Source organism: Osmia lignaria, chromosome 6 (genome assembly GCF_051020975.1).
Source record: "Osmia lignaria lignaria isolate PbOS001 chromosome 6, iyOsmLign1, whole genome shotgun sequence".
NCBI classification, from domain to species: domain Eukaryota; kingdom Metazoa; phylum Arthropoda; class Insecta; order Hymenoptera; family Megachilidae; genus Osmia; species Osmia lignaria.
The window spans coordinates 4,090,833-4,115,418 of record NC_135037.1 but is presented as its reverse complement, the minus strand read 5'-3'; the positions used below and the strand labels follow the sequence as shown (position 1 = coordinate 4,115,418).

Below are 24,586 nucleotides of genomic sequence, written 5' to 3'. Positions count from 1 at the left end.
AGCACAAAGTGGAAAGCTATAAAATTATAAATAAATTAGTATTTGGTAATAAATGAAATGTTCAAGTATTAGTATTGTTAAATATATGCACGTTTAAATTCCCAATAAATAAAATGTTAACCCTTGAACGACGGACCATGGAGAGAGCCACAATTTTAATATAATTTTGTATTCCATATTATTTTCATTTTCTAAATTTTACACTGTTCTTTTCAAAATTATTCTTCCAATATATAAAATTTAACTTTAAATTATTATTATATATATATTTAAAAAATAATTCATGACATTGTTGTTTTCCCTGAAACGCGTTTCTCGTATCCTGTTACTCGATCACAAGGATTAATCAAGCTGGCGACACATTGTCGCAAATAGAAAAGAAGCGAAAATAAGTGGCTCGGTACTCATGCGAATCGCGTGGGTGTACGAGGACATAGAGGAACACACAGTCAGATACAAACGTACGCACGTGCAAATTCACGATCGAACGCACGCGTTTCTCAGTCTCGCATCGCGGAGCTTTCCCACACGCGGCTTCGTCTTATTCTTCTGCTTCTAGCTTCGTTTTAACCTCTTCCGACCACTCGCTTATTCCTCTTTCAGCTCTTCCGCCTCTTCTTCTTCTGCTCTACCTATTCTTCCTTTTTCCTTCTTGCTGCTCGAACGGTCGACTGATACTGTTTCCAATTTATTATTCCACGTATAGAACGATTACGATATTTGCATGAAATTGATGATTTATGACGGATGTGGCTTTTAAATGGTAATTTAAAAAATCGGATTATCACTGTTCTAGATGGATTCAAGAAATTGAATTTAATCATAAAAATTTAATCGTAAAGGAAATATAATGATCTACAAATAAATAATGTTCTAGGAAAAATTGATAATTTAATAATTTAAGAAGTTAAAAAATCATTCAATCATTATCAAGGAAAATCGTTAAATCATTATAAAGAATAATTAAACCATGATCATCATAAAAAAATCATCAAATCACCATCATATGAGGATGTTTTTTTGCAAAAGCAATTGAGTCCAAAATTTGCAAAATTATAGTGGAATTCAAAGTTTCGAATTTTTTTGTCATAGTAAATGTAAAACTTAGAACAGAACCTCCCTTCAACCGGCACCGATCCTGAGCTAAAGATAATTTGAATCCAAGAAATAAGGGTGACTGCTACTTTGTAACTAAAGACGAAGAAAAAGAACCCAATGATTTCTCTCTCTTCAGCATTGCATGCAAGTACAAGAAGCCCTTTTACGAGGACGAATCAGTGAATGTCGAGGTCTCAAAGGTCCCGTTGATGTCGCGACTCGCTGGCCCATGAATCCGGCCCTCGTTTCGGGGACAATAGACCAAGAAACTATACCTACACGTTTCTGTCGACCTGTGTGTTACTCGCTTACGACCCCAAGGAAAAAAATACATGCATCGTTAATGGCGGATGGAACCTGCTATACTATTCGGGCTCAGGCCAGCAGGTGTCTGGGAAGGGAATTACTTTTCTGACTCATCGCCAGGTGATGTCTGGTTGATGCAAGTAAGGAACCGGAAGCACTTGCACAGAAGGCAAACCGTTTCTTCAGACGGCGGATAATTCCGACCCCTCTTTGATTTATTCCATTCGTTCTTCCTCAAAGACAGTTAAAACCCTCATTTGTCAAACCGATCAACTCCACAAATCAAAAGGTATAAAAATTGATAAAATATAAAAATATAATCACTGGTACTGAAATTTTAAAAAAATTGTAAAAGTGGAATTAATCGCTTTGACTTATAAATGGTTTAATTAGAATTTTCAAAACTATTCAATTACAAATATTTAATTGGAAAACTAGGATTGATTGAATCCACCAGAGATCATTTTCTAATAAGATGAAAGTGAAAATATCACAATGATGGAAGAAGAATGTTAAATTGACCTCGTTTGTTAACAATGGAACTAGTGGGTGTAAGAATGGCTCACAGATGGCAAATGGCCATCCGAAAATGCCATCAGATCATCTTCGAATCTCACTGTAGATCGAGCACGTGCATCTGCATCTAACGAGGCAGATGTTTTGTAGAGTACGACACGCGCTGCCATCCAACACCGATGTTTCACCAATCGCGCAGCTAAATCCCTAAGAAAGATCGGGTCAGGTGCATATCGAACACGTGCCACCAGATGGACGGCTAGATCACCCTTTGTTTCGTGAAACAGAGTTTCCTTGCCTTGTAAGAAACACGTGGCTTCTATGATTATTCCTTGCATTTATCAGCTGCATAAATTGCATTACATTCAACTGAGTATAAGGTGCAATTTTTAATTTTAATCATTACAATTTTGAATTCTATTATTACACGTTTGAAAATTCTAATCTAATATTCTGTTAATTTATTCGGTACACACCCTCGACAAACAATCCTTGCTAAACAGCTATTTATTTACATTTATTTTTGTTTATAATAGAAAGTATTATTTCTAAAATAATATATTTTTGACCTCGGTAAATTAATAGATTAAATTAGCTTGTCAAAGTGAATGTACATATGAAACGAACGACAAACATGCTCTCTTTCAATAAAATCTCTTTAATTATCGAGATTGATGAGTAACATCATTGCTCGAATGGTTCTGGTTTCAAGTGTCATTGACTTCCAACCATCCAGACAACGCCAATCGATCAATAAATCATGAAAGAGCACATGTGCCCTCATTAAACATTGGAATGCAACTTAAATAACAATTTCGATCCCGAAATAATACACACAAATTTTCGAACATAATTTCATTTAAAAAGAAATACTAAAATGAATTTTAGTGTTGCTTTAAATTTTAACTAGAATTAATTGCAACACTTTTGACAATGGTTATGACGTAATAAGAACAGCTTTCAATTACTTCCAGACTTTTTAACTTGCATGAATTCGTTTACTTTCGAATTCTTCGCTAACAGTACTGTTTCTCAATAGTAGACCAATCAAGGGACAGAGAGTGTTTCTAATTAACGAAAAAGGCAGAAAAATGGGACTTTAAGGGAAACAATTAAAAAGCAATTAACTACTCTTTCGTAACTATCTCCCATTACCCAAAAACTGGGTCGGTTTGCTTTATCAATAAAACAAATACGTTTCAGTGATTTGCAATCTGCTGGAAACAACGTGGTCATATTTGGAAGAAACTAATAATAAATAACTGTGGTTAGAGAATGTTTCAAAAATAAATCAATATCAATAGTTAACAAAAACCAACTCCCAATTAATTTCATATTTTCAGTGTCTTATAAAAATATTATGTACCTGAAATTATATAAATAAAAAGAAATGAATATATATTCCATAAATTATTGATATGACTGGAAAATTTTTATTTCTCAACCTTATAAACTTCCTGTCCCATATATGATAACCAAAGCTGTAATTAACAATTTTTTTTCGAGGGATAACGAGAACGAGAAACACTTATTAGCACCGACGAAGAAAATATTTCGTGGATCCGTTGGTCCCGAGGTGCCATTATGGTAAGCCGAAAACGAGTTTGATATCATTAATACGTTCGTTAGTTCGATCCTACTAATGAAACAGTCCCGACGAACGAACCCTCAAGCTATACGCTCCTGGCTTTCATTAATCCACGCTGCTAATTTATGGACCGATTAAATCGCATCAATAAAAATTACCATTTATCGGCCGCCGCCCCGGCAGATACAGGTCGCGATTGTTCAATTTCACCGTTCACTGGTGAATAAAATTGGAAGGTATTAATAATGTAAGGAAGACGCGAACGACAAGTCGGTTACCGAACAAAATTGGGAAACACCTATTAATTTTAAAACGAGACCAGAGAGGCAATCTAAAATTTTATATTAAATCAATCCAACACGAATTAAGAAGTCTGTTAAAAAAATAATTAGATTGATTTTTAAAATTTTTTATGGTTACTATTATGGTTTTTAAATTACTTTTAATATTAATATCGTTAATTACAATTACCCAGGGATATATACAATCAAATTTTCACAAAAAGATACATTTTTATTGAAAATATTTTTTTACCATTTTTCCCAAAAACCGCTCTGTACGTCGATAGGTATACTTCTCGTGAATATAAATATCATAATCATTATGGAATTCTCTCAGAATTGTGTACGAAAAATGTGAATTACTTTTTCGTGTTTCGCTATTACTCCGCCAGAGGTGCTACTCTCACTGCTGTTTAACGTGAAATGGGAAAAGCCACGGTTGAATAGGACCATTGTTTCAAGTTGCAACGACACGCTAACGTTCACTTTTTATTCGTGACACGGGGACAAAGCAGTTACCACACCCTGACTGCGTGCACGGTTTACGCTTAAAAAAGCGTTTGTATCACGCTCGTGTCACGTAAGCCGAGATATTGGTACGCTTGCATCGTCCACAATGAACAGTCGTCGTTGATAGCTAATGGCACGATTGTTTTATTAGATTAGAACGGCTCTTTCTTCATAACGTATTCGTATTTGTCTGGCGGTGATCGGTTACGCCTTGAAAATTAATCTCTTTCTTGTTAACACAAACGTTCGTTCGAACTGATCGATGAGCATTTCGTCGATTCTAATGTGACTGGCACGAGCTGCTGCGTAATTGGAATGTAAACTATCACTGTGTAGCTACTGTTAGAAACTGCCTTTGTTTGTTTGTTTCTTTGGAAGTGCAGACAAAGGGTATAACAGGATAAAATGGTCAAAAGTATCCACGAGCCGATTATATCCTGCAATGCAGCATTTAATATGTTATCAAAAGAAACCACTGTACACCAAGTTTCAACCCTGTATCTCAACTGCGAGGGTAGTTAGAGGGTAAAATAGAAATTGCCATATTTTCCCCATTTAATGATATGCAAAAAATCTGAAAAAATTCATGATCATAAATAAACATATCTAGAACACTGTAGAATTTTTTCAAATTTTTTGCATGCCATTAAATAGGAAAAATATGGCAAAAATCGCTATTTCTATTTTACCCTGTAACTACCCTCCCAGTTGAGATACAGGGTTGAAACTTGGTGCACAATGGTTTCTTTTGGTAAGCTATTAAACGGTGGTACTGTTGTCCATTTAACCCTGATATACCCTTTTTGTATAATAACAACTCTTGCCAGTTACAATAAACAAAGATCAATTTTGAGGCACATAAATTCAGATACAATTTCATGACATAAAAATGTCACAAATTAGTACGTATGGTATATTAATTTAAAGCTTAAAGTTCAAAGAAAATAATTACATTAAGTTCTCATTAATATTCTTAATACAAAATGGCGAGGCCTTAAATAGAATATGAACTTAATGCTTTGTTTACTTCAGTAAAGAAGTAGCAAATCTCTATTAAAAATATTAATAAAACCCTTATACCGTTATTTTTATTAAACTTTAAGCTTTCAATTGATATATCACAAACGGTATTTGGTTATACTTTTCTGTCATGAAATCCCATCGGAATTTCCATATTTCCAAATTCGTCGTTCGATAAGCAACGACCACCCACAACAATTTCTAAAGCTTCTAACGATTAACTTCTAGAGTCAATTTGTTCACTAGGTCGTGGCTCTTAACGAAGATAACAATCCTAACTTAAGAGCTTTCGGGCACTTTGAACGAGGAAGAAACAAGACCCTCGATTCTCGTTCGACTTGGTCGAGGAAATGGCGTGGTCAAGGTACATTTTGAAACTAGCTATTAGACTGGCCTGGGCAGCAACAAGATACAAGTTTCGAAAAAAGAGAAACACGGAGAAAAAAGGATGATGGCAAGATTGGAGACTTAAGAAGATTCTCCACGTGTCCTGTCACTTAGCAGGCATGAATATTTACGTTTGCCTCGAAGGCTCTCGAAGATAGTGGCGTTAAAGATTTGGTGGCCACTCGTGGCCATAAACTACCGACGTGGGTCATGAGCATCGTCGTAAAACTGCCTGAGAGGAAAAAATCACAAATTCGCGTTAAAAAGATTTAAAGGCAGGATATTCGCGCTGCTGTCGAGGATTATGCAGGCTTATTATTAGCAAAACATTACGTAAAATCGTATGTTTATTGAATCGAAAATAATTCTGAGAACAGCTTCAATTGTGTCTGATAAATAATTCTTTGTTTAATTGGATGTTTGTTTTAGAGCTAATTTGTGGTAATAAAATATTATTTTTAATAGATTTTAATCGATTTTTTATAGATTAAAATTTTTGGAGTTCCCTATTATCTCAATGTACTAGAAATATACTGCTCAAATGAAAAAAGGAATTTTTTTTTAATAATATTAATAATATGTTAATATTATTATAAAACAATATTTAGTTTCCTAAATTCTTTTATATGACTCGAATGGAAAATGAAAGAAAACGAATGTATAAATGAAAGTGAAAATCTGAGTGTAAAGCATTGAATAAAAATTTATGTATACAGTACCGAGCAGGTCGGCTTCCGCAGGCAGAATGACGATGTAAAGGCGGAGGCCTCATATATATAGGTCTGTTACCCCCCACCACTTACGTATGAACGTTGACGCGCGAAAATCTGAATTAATATTTACTTTTTCATTGGTACTTTTTAGTTATATAATAATTAAAAATTATATTATTTTTCTTCTAAATTATAATACTTTTAATATTAATATCATCAAAATTATAATATTCAAAATTCCTATTTTTTCCAGAACGCCATATTCTCTAGGGAAGTCTACTTTGCTCGATACTGTATGTACATATTTCGCTGAGGAAATCTCGAAATGCATACTCGACTACCTGGTTGCATACAGGTAGGCGTATGCTGATCGGTGCAATGTGCAACTGCAGCCATGCAACGAATAATATCAGAAATATATAAATTTAATTTAATTAATTTGTAGAGAATGTAAACTTAATTTTAAATTCGCTTTCATTTTCATTTTCCAAATTTCATATCTATTTTTGCAATACGTAAGTATATGACAATCTTTTGGATTGAAACTTTGATTCCCTAATTATTATCAATGCACTTTTATGCACCTTTTGTTGGATTAACGTTACGCAATTTCCTCGAAACAAAATACAAAAAAGCTTGACTTTGCATCGGCTACCTTTTACATGCGATTCTGATCGATTGTTTTAATCGAGCCCGGTCGAGTGTAATTGTTTCCTGCGGATGTTACAATTACCGCTACATATCGGACAACGTGCTGCACAAAAGCTGGGAAAAACACTTCTGATCGACATAATAAATTCTAACGGTCCGTGGGAAGCCTCCTTTTCACCGAGAATTATTTCCATTAATAAAGAGTTCGAGCTTCTCGTTACAAACATAGGACCAAACACCGTCTAAATTTGTTTTTGTAAATTAAATAAAACCGACGATCGTGTAAAGTTCTGTTGCAGCTTGTTCTTGATTGGAAATTCCCTTTGAAGTAATGTTACAGCGGAGTTTCGTTGACGTTGAAGTTCTAACTACATCAGTATATCCAATTTCGACTACGTATCTCAAAATTCGAAGCAATCAAACCTTTAACCCTTTCTAAATAATCTAAATCGTTAATGGTACACTCGTGATCAAATCAGGCTTCCCGTGGGAGAATAATGATATAAATGATTTTATCTTAATATAAGTTATCTTATCTTGATATAAGTGAAGTGATATTAATCACTTTTCTTAATTGGAAATTGCTTTCCTTATCATATTTAAAATTTGGAAAATTTTAATATTTAATTAAAAATTAATGCATTAATCTCAGTATTTTTCAGATTAATTCCCGTGAAAGAATTGATTGTAAATACCGTTAAATAACGAAAAAAGATATTGTTTGGATTACTGAAAATTTTCGTGTCTTTCATGCATAAGAGAAATGTCCTACCTGAACGGCGCTGTTGAGGAAGCAGTTGTTCTGGCCAGGTCCATTGAGTAATCCTTTGGTACTGGTGAAGCTGGTATTATGGTCATTGGAAGGTGATTTCTGAGCAGACTGAATTTGCCCGTTCGCCTGACTTCCGTGTAACTGATGGCACTGTGACGACTGTAAATATCCGGTGTAGTCCACGGTATCCTGGGATGCAACTGGCTGTTGTAACCCCATGATAGAAGCCATCCTCGATCAGCTACGTCAGTGTCATCTGCGTCAAACAGAAATATAAAACGTTATTATCAAATCGCTGTTGAATACTGCATAAATACTTAATAAAAACATAAATTCTAGTAAACTGTTACAAAAAAAAAAATTGAAGACTAAAGTGAATGACAGCTAATTAACTGCAATAAGCGTAGAAATATCAATGTCCATGTCAACCTCGTGGTACATACGAATTAAGTTTCATACGTGTATCGTACACCATACCTGGAACGTGATCGTACGCATCGAATAGTAGCATTCGCGTAACGCGACACGAATCAAGCGAGCGTAACAATACCGAGAAAACCTGTTCAACGAATCAATGAACATCGAATCGATATTCACCAGCTATTTCTTTCGATCCCTAATGTTTTACTCGGTGAAATGCGACCTCGAACAGGGATTCTCAAGGAAAACGACGTTACAAGAACGCCTGTCTAATTGCATGCAAATAAACGCGTAAATATCCTGAGCACAGAAAGACCAAAAATTATCACATCAATTTTCTTTATGATTTACTATCAGCAAATGTTTTAATTAGTATTTCTGATTTATATACCTTTATACCGAGGGTCGCGAATATATTTGCTCGGGTAAAAGGTGCCGCCAAGTGGAAAAGTTTGAGAAGCCCTTTGCTATCTTATTATCACTGTTGGAAAAAAAATTTTTATTTTTCACAAGTTCCCTCGGGTCCTGGAAAATTGCACTAAGAGGAATTGGGAAAAAAGTCTGACACGATTCTTAAAGAACCAAATCCCACTTTTGGCAGAGGCAAAGTTCGGGTCATACGGGATCACGTTAACGGTAAACACGTGTATTGACTGTGGCGTAATTTCTTAGCATCGCGCTCTCTTACATACGTCCTCTTTTTGTCCACGAACGAACAATATTAGCTTCTCGGCGTGTTAACACCGTTATCTTATATGAATATGAAATACAGAGACATGGAAGCATCACCGCTCATTTGCTTCGCAAGAAACAGGATGCAGCTTGTAAAACATATACTTTCCTCGGACATGTAATCGAAACGATTCAATCATTACACCAGACTGTGTATTTTACTCTTTCTTTCTCGGATAATTGATGCATTAAAGCGGTAAATTGTTTGTAAGAAAATAGTAACACATTGAGGGACAGCTGATACAAAATAACCAAGAAAAACAATGATATCATCGTTAATATTTACTTCCCTTTTTAAGTAAGATTAGCAAATTTTTCGCATTCCACGATCTCTTTTTTTACTATAAAAACAGTACAAAAATATCTCTCGGAATTCTGCATAGCTCGATGCTTCGTCATCTTGAACGGTTATCAAAAATAGGCTTCTTTTATACACGTGCTAAGCTAAAATATTCGTCTATATGCTTTCTTCGAGGAGAAAATAAACTCCCAAAGATTCCACTGCTAAAAGTAAAAGTTATCTATTTTTATTTATTCTGGTGGTATTAAATAAGAATAATTCAAAAATACAAGTTTTAATTTTAGCAATCCATCTGCTCAAAAATTATGCATAAGTAAAACAACATTCTTGAATTTAGTTTGACGCCATGTTGACTTCTATCTACAATCTGATTGGTCCGCGTGTATCGACTTTGCTCATTGGAGGAATTATGGGTAGAAACCAATATGGCGTCGAACTAACCTCAAAAGTACTCTAAAAACTTTCTTGAAATTAGAATTTGTTTTTTTAAATTTTCCTTATTGAATGCTGTTAGAATATAATTTTTTGTTCTGGCCTTATATATAATAATTATAATTGACAAAAAGGAGTGTAATTATTGTGTTGAGATTGGGTTGATAATGTTTGCACCCTCTTGATCGAAAGAAAGGGAATGGAAAACGCGCTTTTTCAGCCGTCAAAGAAATGAAAAAGGAACAAAGACGAAGTATGCTGAGGAAAGATGATATTTATCGGTGAAAAAGAGGGTGCTAGCGAGGGGGTGAAAGAGTGTGGCATAGCTCGACACACTAAATGGTACGGCTGAGTGGTTGGCGTTAATTTCGAGGGGCCAAGAAAAGTGGTTGGAGCGAGTACGTGCTCGAGAGGTAAGCTGGCCTCGGTGTCTTCGTGTTCGCTTTTAGGGTTCGGTAACAATGCAACCGCGGAATTTTTCGCTCGTCAAGGAGACGCTGCGACATCGACTAACGTCGGCAACTTGATGCATTTTACGTTTCGGAATAGGTAAATTCCATCTTTTTACGTAAAATTAAATTTTAAAATGTTCTATAAATGTTTTATATTTTTTTAACCAATCATAAATAAATATAAATTTTGTTTTGCATAATATTAACAATTTTCAATATTATACAATTTTCCTAAAGGAAAATATTTTTTTATTTCATTTCAAAATTAAGAAAAAAAAGATTTTGCAATGAGGGGTGAAAAAGTGAGATTATTTTTATCAGTTCAAAAAATACGTTTCTGAGAATTGTTTTTGAAGTATCTACAGCTGTATCTCTTTCAAAAAGCTTTCTCGTTTCCGCTCATCAATCACGAACAGAAATGTTTTGAAATTCGCATTCAACTATTGTTCATTCCCGAAGGAACCATTGTAACAAGCAGATTCAATTCCTGATTACGTTATCAGTGAGAAATATCGCGTCGCATACTCGTAAATACGCGTGAAGAACTCTTGTTTCAATTAATGATCAAACAACCTTCGAGGTTCTTGTTTTACGCTAACGTTCATTTTTCTGTTCAACGAGAAATTTATTATAAAATTAATCAATAAACTTGTTTTGGAGCTAAGCAAATTTATTGTATAAATAGATTCTGTTTCAAAAATTAGATCTGGATTTATTCCAATATAATGTGGAGATCATGTTAGGGAAATTAGTTGGATATGAAAATAACCGATACTGCGTGAAAATGCCAAGACGGTTCGGACAAGAGTGTTTTTGTAAGCCCCAGAAAACGCTTTCTCCAAAACGGAAATTCGACGTGTTCCAAGCGTAGGGAGAAAGGGACTTCCTGACCATTCGTAGAGTGGCCGTCAAGTTACCAAAACGGTATGAATTATTGTTTTATTACCCTCTAACCCAACGGCTCGAACGTCCAAAAAGTCCTTATGGCCTTTTGCCTTTTCCTCCGCCAAGAACCTCGCTGGCCGCCACAATAATACATATGTTAGTAATCTTTATGTGAACAAAGTGTATATAAAAATGGAAATTAACAAAAAAAATTTTAATTCCGGTACCGGGAATCGAACCCGAGCCTCCTGGGTGAGAGCCAGGTATCCTAGCCACTAGACCATACCGGAGATAGAAACTGTTTTTCTTCAATCCTTTGAAAGGGGTAAATTTCTTATAATTTTTTATTACATTATTTTTTAATATTATTACCTAAATATCCTAAAATACATACGTTATAATAATTTTATTAAATATACTGCAGTTATTTTATCATTTTAAATATTCCTATTTTATAAAATAAATAAATTAAACCTGGAAAGTAAAAATAATGATATGCAGTTATATTATGTTCAATATACTTTTAGAATTTATTCTTATCTGGCAAATATTATTTTGTATTGAATATTTAAAAAATTAACAAATTATCAAAATAAAGAATCAATGTTTGATTGACTATTTTAATGATAATTATTTGTAATATTTTCAGAATACCGTTTATAATTTATATTCCATACAAACTGCCAATTCCTTCGTAGAATACTATGGAGTCTTTCGAGAACTTGAAAACTTTAGCCTTTTCTACACACAACGTTATTTTCCTTCCAAGAGTATCCCCTACGTGTTATGCATGCCGACATAACAAGCCTTCGTTGTTCTGAATGACAATGTACACCAGCGTATTTATAGACGACCACCATCTACACAAGTTTGCTGAGACTTTCTTTCGGTTCCTTTGCTAGCCGTTTTCTTTCAGATTTCTACGGGACTTGTGACGACTCTAACGGTATGATGGGTAAGTTTTTGCGATCCAAGCGAACATACGACTAACGTTATTGCATCGAAGAATCTTTTACTATTCAGGTGTGAAGATAAACACTGTACTGCGCATTCACGATCAGATAAGAAAATTAAACAAACTAAGATTAAGCTAACAAATAATGCAAACGAAGATATGTTATATGAAAATTGGAAACTCTTATTTATATAATTATAGCAAGAAATAAGTAGACTTCAAAAATTAATGCTATAAATTTCTAATACAATTTCTCTACAAATGCTGAAAATTTCTAACGCTTGAAATTTCTAACACAAAGACTTCTAACACTGCAAATTTCTAACATTAAAAATTTCTAACTTCTATTGAAAACGTGTTTTAATTATCACTCAGTTTAAAATATTTTCAATTAATATTAATTTGCAATTTTCCTTAGTAAAGAAAAATGCAGACACAAGATCGTTACGATAAAATTGTAAAACACCTGCAGTGTTCGGTTTAAGCAATTTTGCTAGAATTTTTCAAGAAACCAAATTATTCGAAAAAAGGAGAAATAAGTATACACAAAGGTAGAGTCCGCGAGACAATTATGGTTGCTATGATTATCGTATTTTCTCGCGGGATTCGCTCGTCGACGTCGTAATGACCGAAAGAAAGAAAGCAAAGGGGGCCGAACGAAAAACGGAAACGAGAAAGAGGGGAGAGGATCGTGTATTATGGCATAAACTCGGGGTCTGCTGCTATCGCGAGGTTATTTCCGTTTCGACGCACGGGTAGACGCCGCGAAGAATTAAACCGTGGGAGGCGCCGCGACGCCTAACCCGTGGAAAAGAAAACACAGGAGCGCGGTTGGTCTGCCAATTACTACTGCTTTGATCATTGAACCTGCAATGATTTATCGATGTTTCCTATGAAAATTAACAATTTTAGCGATATCAAAGAAGATCCCTAATACTAGTAACTACATATTCTTTCATTTTATTTTACATTTTCTTGAAAATATTAAACAATGTATTAAGTAGGAAACACACAATAGATTCTAAAATTAAAAAATTCCAGAATTTGAAAATATCTGATTTCTAAGATTTTAGAATTCCACAATTTGAAAATTCCAAAATTTTAAAGTGTCAGATTTCAAAACTTCCAGAATTCTTAAATTAAAAAATTTTTAAGGGATTTAATCCACCCCAGCAGAAAATCCTAATTACGCGAATGAATGGGGGGAGCGGGGGTCAGAAAACTTTTCTTTCATACCTTAATAATAATATTTCATCATAATAATTTTTGTTTATTCCAGATAACGTTTTCGGAAATTTTCCAAAATATTCCGGTATTTATTAAAAATAAACGATTTTTATATTCCTAATAGAAGGATCAATTGATCTTTTTAACTCCCTCTAGTTATACTATTGTCATAAATCTTATGAAATGTGCGATCGAAATTGTAATGTTAATCTTAATCAAGAACAGAGGGTAATTAATTTCAGTAAGCATTACATATTCAGCGAACGTATGCTCGGACAATGTAGAGTCCAGATGGATTTACACGCGTCAGCACGATGGCGTTTCAGCCGCAATGCAGAGTTTCGCGTCCGCAGCATCGGATAGAGTTTCTTGGTTCGCGATCGCAACCGCAGACGCTTGACGCGAGGGTAAACAATTACGCGAAGACGCAGAAGAAAGTTGGCAATGGCTGTTGCAAAAAATGAACGACTGAAAGGCTCGTTGACGAGCGGGAAAAAATTGAACGGCTGTCTTGTTCGACGCCGAAAGAATAAACGCGTTTCTTTCGTAACACACAAAAATTTTAGAAAGAAGAAAATATTAGATTCCATAATAACAATATAAGATAATAGCGAATCATTAGAAACTAATGATTCTTATACTTATATATATATTGAATAAAATTAACTAACATTGAATTAATTAAGTATGGTTCCACTCATCCATAATACAATATGGATGAATGAATCTTTTTAGAACATTTAAGGCTAGAATTTCTTTTTTTCTTAAGAGAAATATCTGAGAATTTGATAACGAATCTCATTTGCAAATTTCCGTACAATGTCAGTCAGCGATGTGAAAGTATAATCAAGGTAATCCATGCCTGGATCGATGAATTCTAGGGGAGGAGAGACGTAAAATGGAAATGATATGAAATGAGAAAAGAAGGTGGTGAAGTGAGAAGATCGGTGATAGGGGTGTTGAAATTCGCGGTAGAATTCCTTTCAATGGAGGAAATAAAAATCCTTGATAGAATTCATTAAGTAGATATCGGTTCAATAGAGCAGAAGATTCAATTCAAGTAGAATAATAATAAATACTGAAATTGTAGCAAGAATGTCCCTTATTAAATCAAACATTTTGTATGCAAATAATAATTGAAGAAATGAGGGGATAAATGTGTGATATCACAAATTAATTATTTGGAGCAAAATTGATTTAAAGATCTTCAACTGTTATGTACAAAAAGTACCCAGTGTGGTTATATTAAAAAAATGTTAAATGACATATGTATCCATTCGTGTCTTCAATTATTACTCGATATATTCAAAATCAATTCATCAAACAGAGTTTAGATAAATCAAATAGGATTTGAACTCTACATCCAAGACAAGTGATCGACGTGGTAATTCCGGCTTTGGCCGAACCGTTTTTCACCCCCAGGGATTTAAGGATTTTCCACTTATATGGGCTCGTGTCTGAAAGTTTTTCGTGCCGATAACGCATCGAGTGGTTTTTAAGTTAAAAAGTTTCGGCTGAATTTGTCACGTTTCGTTTTCTTATCAGTGATAGCGTTAAAAGGAGAGATTAAACAAATATTTCTATTTAATCTTATCTATTATTTAGAAAATTGTGAATAAAACCAATCGAATATTATCAGCTTCTGTTATCATTCATTCTTTTGTTTTTAAGTAATTGAATTCTCATTGTCAGAACTCCCAAACTTTTCACGATAAGTAGATCTACTATCTCTAATATCAAAAATTTTCCTACTTCCTATAATTTTAAAATCTGTCTAAAAATTAAATTGCCAGAACAAAAGAATTTGTAAATGTTAAATTAAAGCAGCTCCTAAAGATTATAGGGCTCGGGGCAAAAGTTCAGATCATTGAAAATAATTAATTAGAAACAGATAATTTTGAAATCTATTCTAATAACACTATAACATAAGAGGGGTATTTTATATTTATCGTTTATTGTAAGATTTGATGATAATTTAATCTCGGGGCACGGGGTGAGTGCCCCGTTTGCCCGGTATCAGGGGCAGCCCTGGAAAGAGGGAGATCGCAACCCAGTGGCAATTCCGTATAATCTTCGCTCCAGCGTTTTCGAGGGGTTGTACTCGCGAACTTTTGATTTTTCCTTTTTTTTTCTTTGCACGATGCACCTGCGCTACCGAGTATCGAATGTTGGCCGGTCGCGCATCGCGATTGCGGTCTTCGGGAAAAACTCGTCGAACCGGTCATGCGTAAAATATCACGGGGCCCCTTGACAAGAGGACCAAGCAGGGGTAAAGTGGCCGCAGGAGCACGAGGTTGCGGTAACGCGGTCCACTCGCTATAAATCTTTCTTTTGCAGTATCGCGTACGCGTACGCGCCTTTTATACGACGCGTGTCGCATTCTTCGAGTTTTGCGAATTATTTTATCTAAAGGAAATTATGGTTTCCATTATGGCGAAATTAGACACTAGAACCACCGACGTTCAATGAGCACTTGTTTCCAAATTTAAAATAAAGTAGAAAATTTAAGATCTAAAATGGGGTGAATTTTGTTTTCAAATTTAAGATCTAAAATGGGGTGAATTTTCCAGGAAAAAAATTGAAAATCGAAAATATATATTTCTATTTGTTCTAATGTAAACCCAGCTTTAACATTTAGGAACTTTGTGTTCGCGATGATAATGCAATCTTCAGATTACCTTGGAGCCTCGGGGTCTCTATGAGTTACGTCGTAATGATGGCTAACCATTAAACCGGTTGTGGCCCTGACCCTGGCCCTGCCACTGCACTTATTTGGCCCTTACACCCTCCTCCACAGCTAACCCGATCTCGGCGGACGAGAAGAAGAAAAAAAAGTACAGGAGAACCCACAAAACTGAACCGCACACCTGGCCCAAGGATGAAAGTGCGAGAGAACTCGAGGCATCGAAAACACGCACGCACCGTCAAAAGAGGAACACGAATTTTGTAAGTTTACGAAACAACCAGGGATTACTTCTCTGATCATCGAATGGCGTGTATATTTTACCGCACGAAGTGGAAAGGTGAGATGGGTCTGCGAAAATTGGCGGGTAACGTTTAAACCTTTCAGATTGTATACACTATGAAATATTCGTTATGGAATTTATTTTACAAGAAACAACAAAATATTTTCATGTATTAGAAAAATAATTTTAAAAATGGGAATGAAAGAGAACTTAAAATAAAGAAACTTTAAATTGTAGGTTGACTCAGTGGCGTGATTATAATTGTGATATAGGGAGGTCAAAAAATAATATTCTACTTTCTTGAGAAAGTATTGTGATAATGTTAAATCTAATTTTCTTCAGATAACGTTTTCTGAAATTGTCAAGAATATTTCGGTATTTATTTAAAAAAAAAAAGATTTTGAATTTTTTAACAGGGGTTCAATTAAACCTTCTGGCTTCCACCTTCTAGTTACGCTACTGGATTGACTCCAAAGTAGCATTATTATATACAATTATATTCAATTATTAATTTCCATACCATGGAAAATTGATGACTTATGGCCAATTAAAAAAATAAATAAATTTTATCATACATTAAAATAAAATACATAAATCAACTAAAATAAATGACATTTCAAAATAATTAGAAAATATATCTCAAAACAATGATCCTAATGCTACATTTTAATCATAAAAAATAAATGAATAGTTTTCTAAGATGTTCGATAAGGAAAATGTCAGCGTTTGACTTATTTCAATTCTGCAGATCCTTTGTTCAGCAAAGCAACAGACAATCTATCATATAGAATCTGTTTAAAGGTGCACAATAGGCGAAACAGTGAGCTCGAAAGAAACGATTACTCGCGCCACGGTATCTTGAGCGTATAAATCCAACGATAAATCTATCAGGGCCAAACACTGACCGATATTGCGCTCATGGCCATTTGCCAACCTCTTCTCCTGCATCTCTCGTTGCATTATGCAGCTGAACGTGAGGCTGCATTTCTCTGTCTCCTTTCTACCACGATCCTACATGATTTATTCGTACACGATTATTTTCGTCATTGGTCGTCGGGTGAGTTCCAACAACAAAATCATCCGTTCGTGATGTCACGGTCAAGGGTTTCTTCGTTATTATGTATCTCCTGGTGAAAGGGAACTCGAGCGTTCTTTCGATCGGTAGGTTGATTAAAGTATTCGGGACAGTAGCGTTAATTGACTGAATAATTGTCAGCTGTGTAATTAGAAGATTGCGTTTTTTCGTATATTTCACTGTGACAGAAGTAATTTATTTTTCTACTCGTTAGCCTCTTGTAACTGATATATACTTAACAATTCTGAATTAATTACTTTAATTTAAAACAAAATATTGACTAGCTGTTTCCTGCCATGCATACGCAGAAGCACTTAACAAAATGAAAAAATTGCATGTCAAACAATGTCACGGTCGATCCAGAAGCACCTACCCACATTTCAGTATATCAAATTCCCAAATGGGAGCAAGTGCGAAAAACAAACTTCAACAACCTTTCCAGTTCTTCAGTATTATTTCTGTTCGCGAGTCAGGCGCGTCGTAGGAATAAAAATTCTTCATAATCAGTGAAATTTCGAGTGCTAATTATGCCAAACACCACTGGAGGCTCAAAGTGGCGCCCAATGGCCCTCAATAACTCGAAACATGCCCACGTTTCAAAATACGCCTTTGAACACATGGAAATACCTTTTCCAACGTATTCCTCTGCTTGTGACAGGACGACCAGTCCCACGAAGATCAACATCATCGTCTCAAATATCCCACTGATAAACGCTCGGATCATGAATCTAACGTTTCTTTCACTTGGAGCAACCATGAATCTCTTGATCGTCCTAGTGATCCTCTCGAAATCATCCATGAGGACGTCGTGGCACCTGTACATCGTCAGTATGGCCTGTTCCAACATGCTGATCCTGATGGAGCCTCTCGAAGAAGTACTCAAATGGTTGTTCGATGTAAAAATGAAGCTAAATATGGACTACGTCTGCTTGATCAACTTCGACGTATCGATAATAACAATAGCAATTTTGAAGTTCATGCTCTATATAAACATTTTTCAGCGTCAGACACCTTTTGGGTATGTACTTGTGAAACGGTACACCACCGTAAAAGCGATCTTTTTAGTTTGGGTCTCGTGCACCATGTCCATTGCTATTGGATTGCATATATACGATTTCTTCGAGGGGGACATGGCTGATATGTACGTTTGGAGCACGTTTATGTTCTCCGTTCTACCGCTTATTATATTCGTCGTTCTGGATTCACTGATCATTTACGAGCTGATGATACTGAAGGCTATCGAAGGATCATGGCGATCGAATCAGTTGAGACATTATTATATGTTGGGTGAGTGAGTTGGGTTTATGATTGATTTTGATATTGTGGATGGAAAACTGTAGTCAGGGCTGGGTAAAAATTTTCTTGCTTGAAAATGATGCATTTTTTATTACTACAGTCAGTAGTGTAACTAGAGATGGGGGGACCTATTCTAATAAATATTGAAATATTTTTAAAAATTTCAAAAAATGAAAACGGAGGAAAGAATGTTAAGGTATAAGAAAAATTTATTTGACTCCTCTATAGAAGAATGCGCCACTGATCTCTGTTGTACGAGTCATACGGGTTATACAAATATAGTTTAGAAAAATGAGATTTCAAATAATTAGGATTATTCAACTATTAAAATTGAATGAATTACATGTACATTGTCAAGAGAAGATAATGAACGATTTAGAAAGATCTTTCTCACAGTGATCATAGGGATCGTGTTTTTCCTGATTCGAGCACCATATCGAATCGCAAGGGCGATCAATTTCATTGAACCCAAAGCGTTATGTTGCACAGACGGCAAAAGGGAAGTGCTCTATTTCATGGCCAAGACGTTCCCGATTATTTTTGCAGTCATTTACATCTCATTGTCTACTGAATTTCGGAAATCTCTTCAGGTTTGTTTGAAACTCAATTTCGATTTGGACATTATTCTGCAATACAGTGTTAACCCACCTAATGTAATGAACCGGAAAACATCGGACGAGATTGGATCGGATCGAGAAAAATCAGAGCGGGTTGGATCGGAAAAAATCGAACATCCTATTGCAAAAATAATATTACGTAAATATACTATTTTTCTTAATTATTCTTTAGCTTCCTTTTCATTCAACTTAATTAAAAGTTTTCTTAAAAAATATTCCTTACTGTTTTAAAAAAATTAATTTTCAAATTTTTGTGGGTTAACATCATATTGCAAAATAGAGTTATATTAATGTTATAAATTGTATATTTAATTATTCAATTGCAGGAGATTCTAAGATGCCAGTGTCAACCTTCTAACGAAACGCATGTTGATATAATTGTTTAACAATACACTGACTGCAATCGATAAATCATTACGACTTGATAAAAATTGCAGCAAAAATAAGAATATTCTCCTGATGTGTAGGAGAATCGAAAAAAGATACACCGGCAATTTCCAGCACATTTGTAAAGCAGAGAAGAGAGGCTGGGTGTCACACTCGCAAAGTTGCGAATTCATTGCACTCTCTGTATGCAAATTCGGCCACGTCTGCCGAGTGCTTAAGTCGATGGAGAGCCGTGCTTACGTGCGAGCACGCGTGTGCTCGACCGAATAACTACGTGCACTTTGTATCTGCCAGACTGCCGGAGGAAAAAAAAGAACTAAAAAAGAGCTCCAACCATAATCTTTCTAGTACCTAAACGAGCAAATTCCCTTCGAAAACTCCAATTGTTAATGCCTTATCGATGCATACCGAAGAAGTTGTACTTTGCAAAAGTTTCAAACGTATGTCTTGGTACAAAAAGTACCAATGTCATATTTTTGAAAAAATTAATTATTGAATTCGTAAACAATTGTATATTCTATCTCAAATTCTATCTAGAAATTATTATGTTAACATTTGTACATGCTACAGTCAAACTTTTTCATAAAATAAATTCATGTATTTTTGTAAAAGACACAAATACAATAAGCTTTAATGCTTTCTTTTTTTATTAGAAAAGAAATCAGGGCCGAATCAAGATTTCTGGGACCCAGGACTATAAAATCGAAAATTTAAATTTATTCTGAATAAAATTAAATAATATCTAATCGTAAAGAAAAACGGCGATAGTAAAAAAGTTTCATATTATTATTAATATTAAATAATATTTTTATTTAATATAAAATACCATTGAAAAAGCTTCATTTCATTTATACTGCAAAACCTAAAGCTATTCATTCCTTCGAATAAAAAACCTTAAACCTGCCACCACTGGATCTTCTTATTTGTTGCTTGTACCATGCGTAACAGCTTAATGGAAAAAAAAGAAAAGTGAATTCTTCGATCAACTAGCTACAAGAGCGTATACTTAAATTCAATTAACCGGAACGAGGCGGCTAGCCTTCGCGAAAACAGGACATCGTTTGTCAAATTGAAATTGAATCTGATTTCGTAGCCTTCGCTTCCCAATGATTACGAATTCCTTTCACGAAGCTTTTCCTATTCTAAGGTACAGGGCTCGCCGGTATCACACGTGTGTGGAAAGGACACGATTATCGGCTTTAAGAGAGAACATTCGAAGGAAGATACAGAGGGTATACGTGTCGTCGCCGCAGAAGAAAAAGAAGACCTCGATGGAAGAAACAGGAAACCAGTGGAGCGGAAAGCCACCGTACCAGACGGCACTTCCGGCACGGTCTTTCGGTCAACTTGACGCTCTTCGACGATCGACACAATCTTCGATCAGCCCGCACAATCGATCGAATTATTGCCCGACCATTAATATTATTGCAAAATTCAAATATTTTTCATTACTTATTGCTAATGCTTTATCTATCGATCATTGGTGAAATAGATCATTGCTATGTGAAAACTGGAAAATTAATTGTAATATAATAGAATATTTAAATTTCAAGTTTCGAATTTCAAGTTCTGAATATTGAGTTTTGAATTGTGAATTTGAATAAAAAGATTTTTAATAAAAACTTCGATGAAATATCTGGAATTTTTTTAATTACAGAAAAATCATTAAAGATTAAAGGGTTGCTAACCTTTTAAAATTAAATTATAAACCTTTTAATGGTAAATGCTGAATCATTTTATAATTTAATGATAAAAAGATTTTTCTGTGCATTCAATTATTTAATAAAATGAAATTCTAATAAAGGGAACTTGCTTGTAGATTAATAAATAATTTATGACCAGAAAATTCAAAATTCAGCCACTATAATTGATCATTCGTACAGTAGCTAGTACAAAAGAACAAAGCATAGATATTTTCAGCGACAAAAGACCACGTGGGTCGACAAAATAATGAACAAAGCTTGTCCCATTACCTCTCAATGATAAACGTGTTTCGAAAGAATGGTAGCTCCAAAAAACACGCAGAATTTGCTTATGAATAGCGCGTATCGACGTTTCGAATCGATTGTGCGGAGGATTTGCAAGCAGCATACACAGAGTGTCACGTATAACTCGTTGTTTTCAAGATCACCGTGTCGTTTCAGCTTATTTGTGAAAGACGAGTATATACTGTTAAGGAGTTACATTAGCGAGTAATTTCTCCGGCCATTGTAAAATCTCACGGATGATACATTTGCGAAGATCTAACAAAGCACATAATAAGGGAAAGAGTTCTCTATAACGTGAGATAGTCGACACAAAGAAAGTCGTACCGGGTAATATAGGCCAATGTTTGACTTTCCCCATAGGTATTTTCCCGTTCATCAGATGAAAATTTCAAGGCGAATCCACCTGAATATTTCTCGAATTTAACCCTCCAGCCTGGATCAATCGCGACTCCAACATACCAAACATATAGAAGAATATTAACCTAAAGTTAATTGCATAATTTTTAAACGAAAGAGTGTAAAATTTAGAAAATGAAAATAATATGAAACACCATCCGAGGGTTGAAAATACATCTATACGGTAAGAACTTAACAATCAGTAAAATTTTCATATTTAAAAGAGTAATTAATGAAACGTGACATTGAAGATATCAAATTAATTTATACACCTAATAGATTGAACTAATTAAAATAAACTAAAAAATAAATAAATGAAAATAATTAAAATAAAATTCCTAAAAATATTTTTTGCTCGCATTGTTTTTCTACCAGCGTCAAATTAATAAAAAATTACAAATACTTAACAAATGTTTTGTTAAAAGCGATTGTGTTGGATAAAACGAACTTTATGTAACAGTAACGGGAAACGAGCAACATATATGTACACACCCTACAATAGCTGGAATAAATGGCGTATCGATACGCAAGTTAAATACATTACGTTAACGTGTAAATGAAACGAGCGAGCCAATGAAACACACAGAAACTTCATTCATGGTCTTCGACAAAAAAAGCACCGGCATCGCGTCGATTAAAATCGCGATAGAGAGAGAGAGAAAGAGAGATTCTCGAGTGGATTGAAACACTTGGATCTTTGTCGATGTTTTTACACTATGAGAAAGTTGAAAAGTTACACGACTGAAAAAGGGTTCCTGTATCTTAACCGGTTATTAAAGTTATTTTTCACCGTATGTGCTATTTTCTACAAATGGTTCACCTATTTTCCCAATTTTTTCAAAGATTTCGTTTTGTTAATAATTTTTCATTTTTAATTATAAATTTCAATTTATATTAGACGATTCCTTTACAAAGTATCATGGCGAAGTATCAAGTATGCGAGACATAAATCCCCCATACGTATCCTCGTATCGTAATATAAACCACCCTCTACTTTGACGTTGGCCTGGCTAAACGGAGATGCGTCGGAAAATATTTTGTCAAGTGTGAATACTTAATAAAAACGAGCTTGTAAACGTGACATAAATTCCGTGAAAAAAATATTCATTCATAATCTCTACACAGTCACAATATTTAATGGTTCAAAAATATAGCTCAGGAAGTGTTAAGTTCTTAAATACAACGTGTTTCTAATATTTTCATTTCATTTCATTTATAACGGATTGACAAGGTATAAAGATAAGATCATACTAAAATCGATAAAAGGACTTTCATCGAATCTGGAACACCTCGTGCGTGCCTTTACTCCCGCCATCGCGATTTCAGCGTTCCAATCGCGAACACTTTGTGGAAAATGAAAAATCACCGCCTCGAGGCTCGATTATCTCTTCGTCGCTTGATCCACGATTCGCGTATCGAGATCAAAGAACGCCACATCAAGATTGAAATTCACGCTTTCAATAATCCGTCCGAAATGTCACAAAGCGTGGGCGGAGGACGTATCGAATCGAAACGTTAATTCCTTTCCCAAAGCACGAAGGATCATAAATCTCAGTCGTATGGAGAAACAACGACGAAGTTGTGGAACGTGCAGCTGTTCTGAATTGAACCGCGATACGCTCGTGTAACATGAAATTTCAGCATAAAGATTTTCGGATGTCTGTACCATTCATTAGAAAGCAGTATAAAATAGTGAATAATTTAAGTGTATAGCATCGACCATGGTAGACTTCCCTGGGGAAAATGACGATATGGGGGAACCAGGAATTCTCAGAACATTAACCTCTTTAGGGATGAATTTTTTTAAGTAGAAAAGAAAGTGATTTAGTTTTTTTTAATGCTACCATATGACAAGATTTTTGTTTTTATTGTTGAGAGCTTCTGCAGTGAACAATTTGCCAATAGATTTGAATTTTTTTCACTTACAATTAGAATAATTTCAATTTAAAGAAAACAATATGTGCTCAGTACTGTATCTGGATGAAAAGGTGAAGAAATGGAATTTTATCATTACCTTTGTGTCGCTCTTATTTTTTTTTTAATTTTAAAAATTTACATTCCAAAATTTATTTTCACAATGCTACATCCATTCGAAATATAATATTTCAAATTTAATATAGAGATTATACGGTGTTTTTAATTAAAGCCAGTCACCTTTTCACCACCATGAAGAACATGAATGGGATCCTTGAAGCGTTCACCGACAACGCTCGAAGCGTCTGAATAATATCGCGGATTAAAATCACCCCGGACCTACCCCACGCAGACTCTGCTCGTCTTTACACGCGTGTACCATGCAACGATCGATGCACTTTCTTAACACCCTGTATGCATAGAGACAGCCAAAGGCGATGCGTGGGTGGGCGTCTCACAACGAGGGACCTCAGCATCTAGACAAAGTACAGAATGGAGGGCTTTGCACGAGATTCTTTGCCGAAAAACAATCTTGAGTCACAGCCCTGTTTGAAAAACAGAATAGAAAGGACCCTAGTTAACTCGTGACTAGGTTTTAGAATCTTTTTTATTGGTCCTGAAGAATGGCGTTTAGAAGAACGAAATTTACTATTTTGCAAATCTTCTGTACTTGGCATTTACTATATTTAAAATTTACTGCA

General features: G+C 34.8%; 2 protein-coding genes and 1 non-coding gene across 5 annotated transcripts in view; 1 reads left to right on the top strand and 2 right to left on the bottom strand.

Annotated features, from left to right (window-relative positions):
• Positions 1-24,586, bottom strand: part of ec (ubiquitin specific peptidase echinus) — an 80,291-nt gene that overhangs the window by 52,155 nt on the left and 3,550 nt on the right. For 2 of the 3 annotated variants that reach the window (XM_034317850.2, XM_034317854.2), the window contains exon 2: positions 7,843-8,098. In XM_034317850.2, coding sequence (XP_034173741.2) covers positions 7,843-8,073 — 231 coding nt within the window. In that variant the 5' untranslated portion in view covers positions 8,074-8,098. Of the gene's footprint in view, positions 1-7,842; positions 8,099-11,718; positions 11,865-24,586 lie in introns of those variants that run through there. The other variant, XM_034317852.2, reaches the window with a different exon arrangement.
• Positions 11,283-11,354, bottom strand: TRNAE-CUC (transfer RNA glutamic acid (anticodon CUC)). The gene has a single exon. It is a non-coding gene; the product is annotated as a tRNA-Glu (tRNA).
• Positions 16,871-20,486, top strand: LOC117601277 (uncharacterized). Its single transcript, XM_034317862.2, has 3 exons — positions 16,871-18,574; positions 18,980-19,173; positions 19,527-20,486. The coding sequence occupies exons 1-3, from the start codon at positions 17,815-17,817 to the stop codon at positions 19,584-19,586; spliced, it is 1,014 nt and encodes a 337-aa protein (XP_034173753.2). The 5' UTR covers positions 16,871-17,814; the 3' UTR covers positions 19,587-20,486.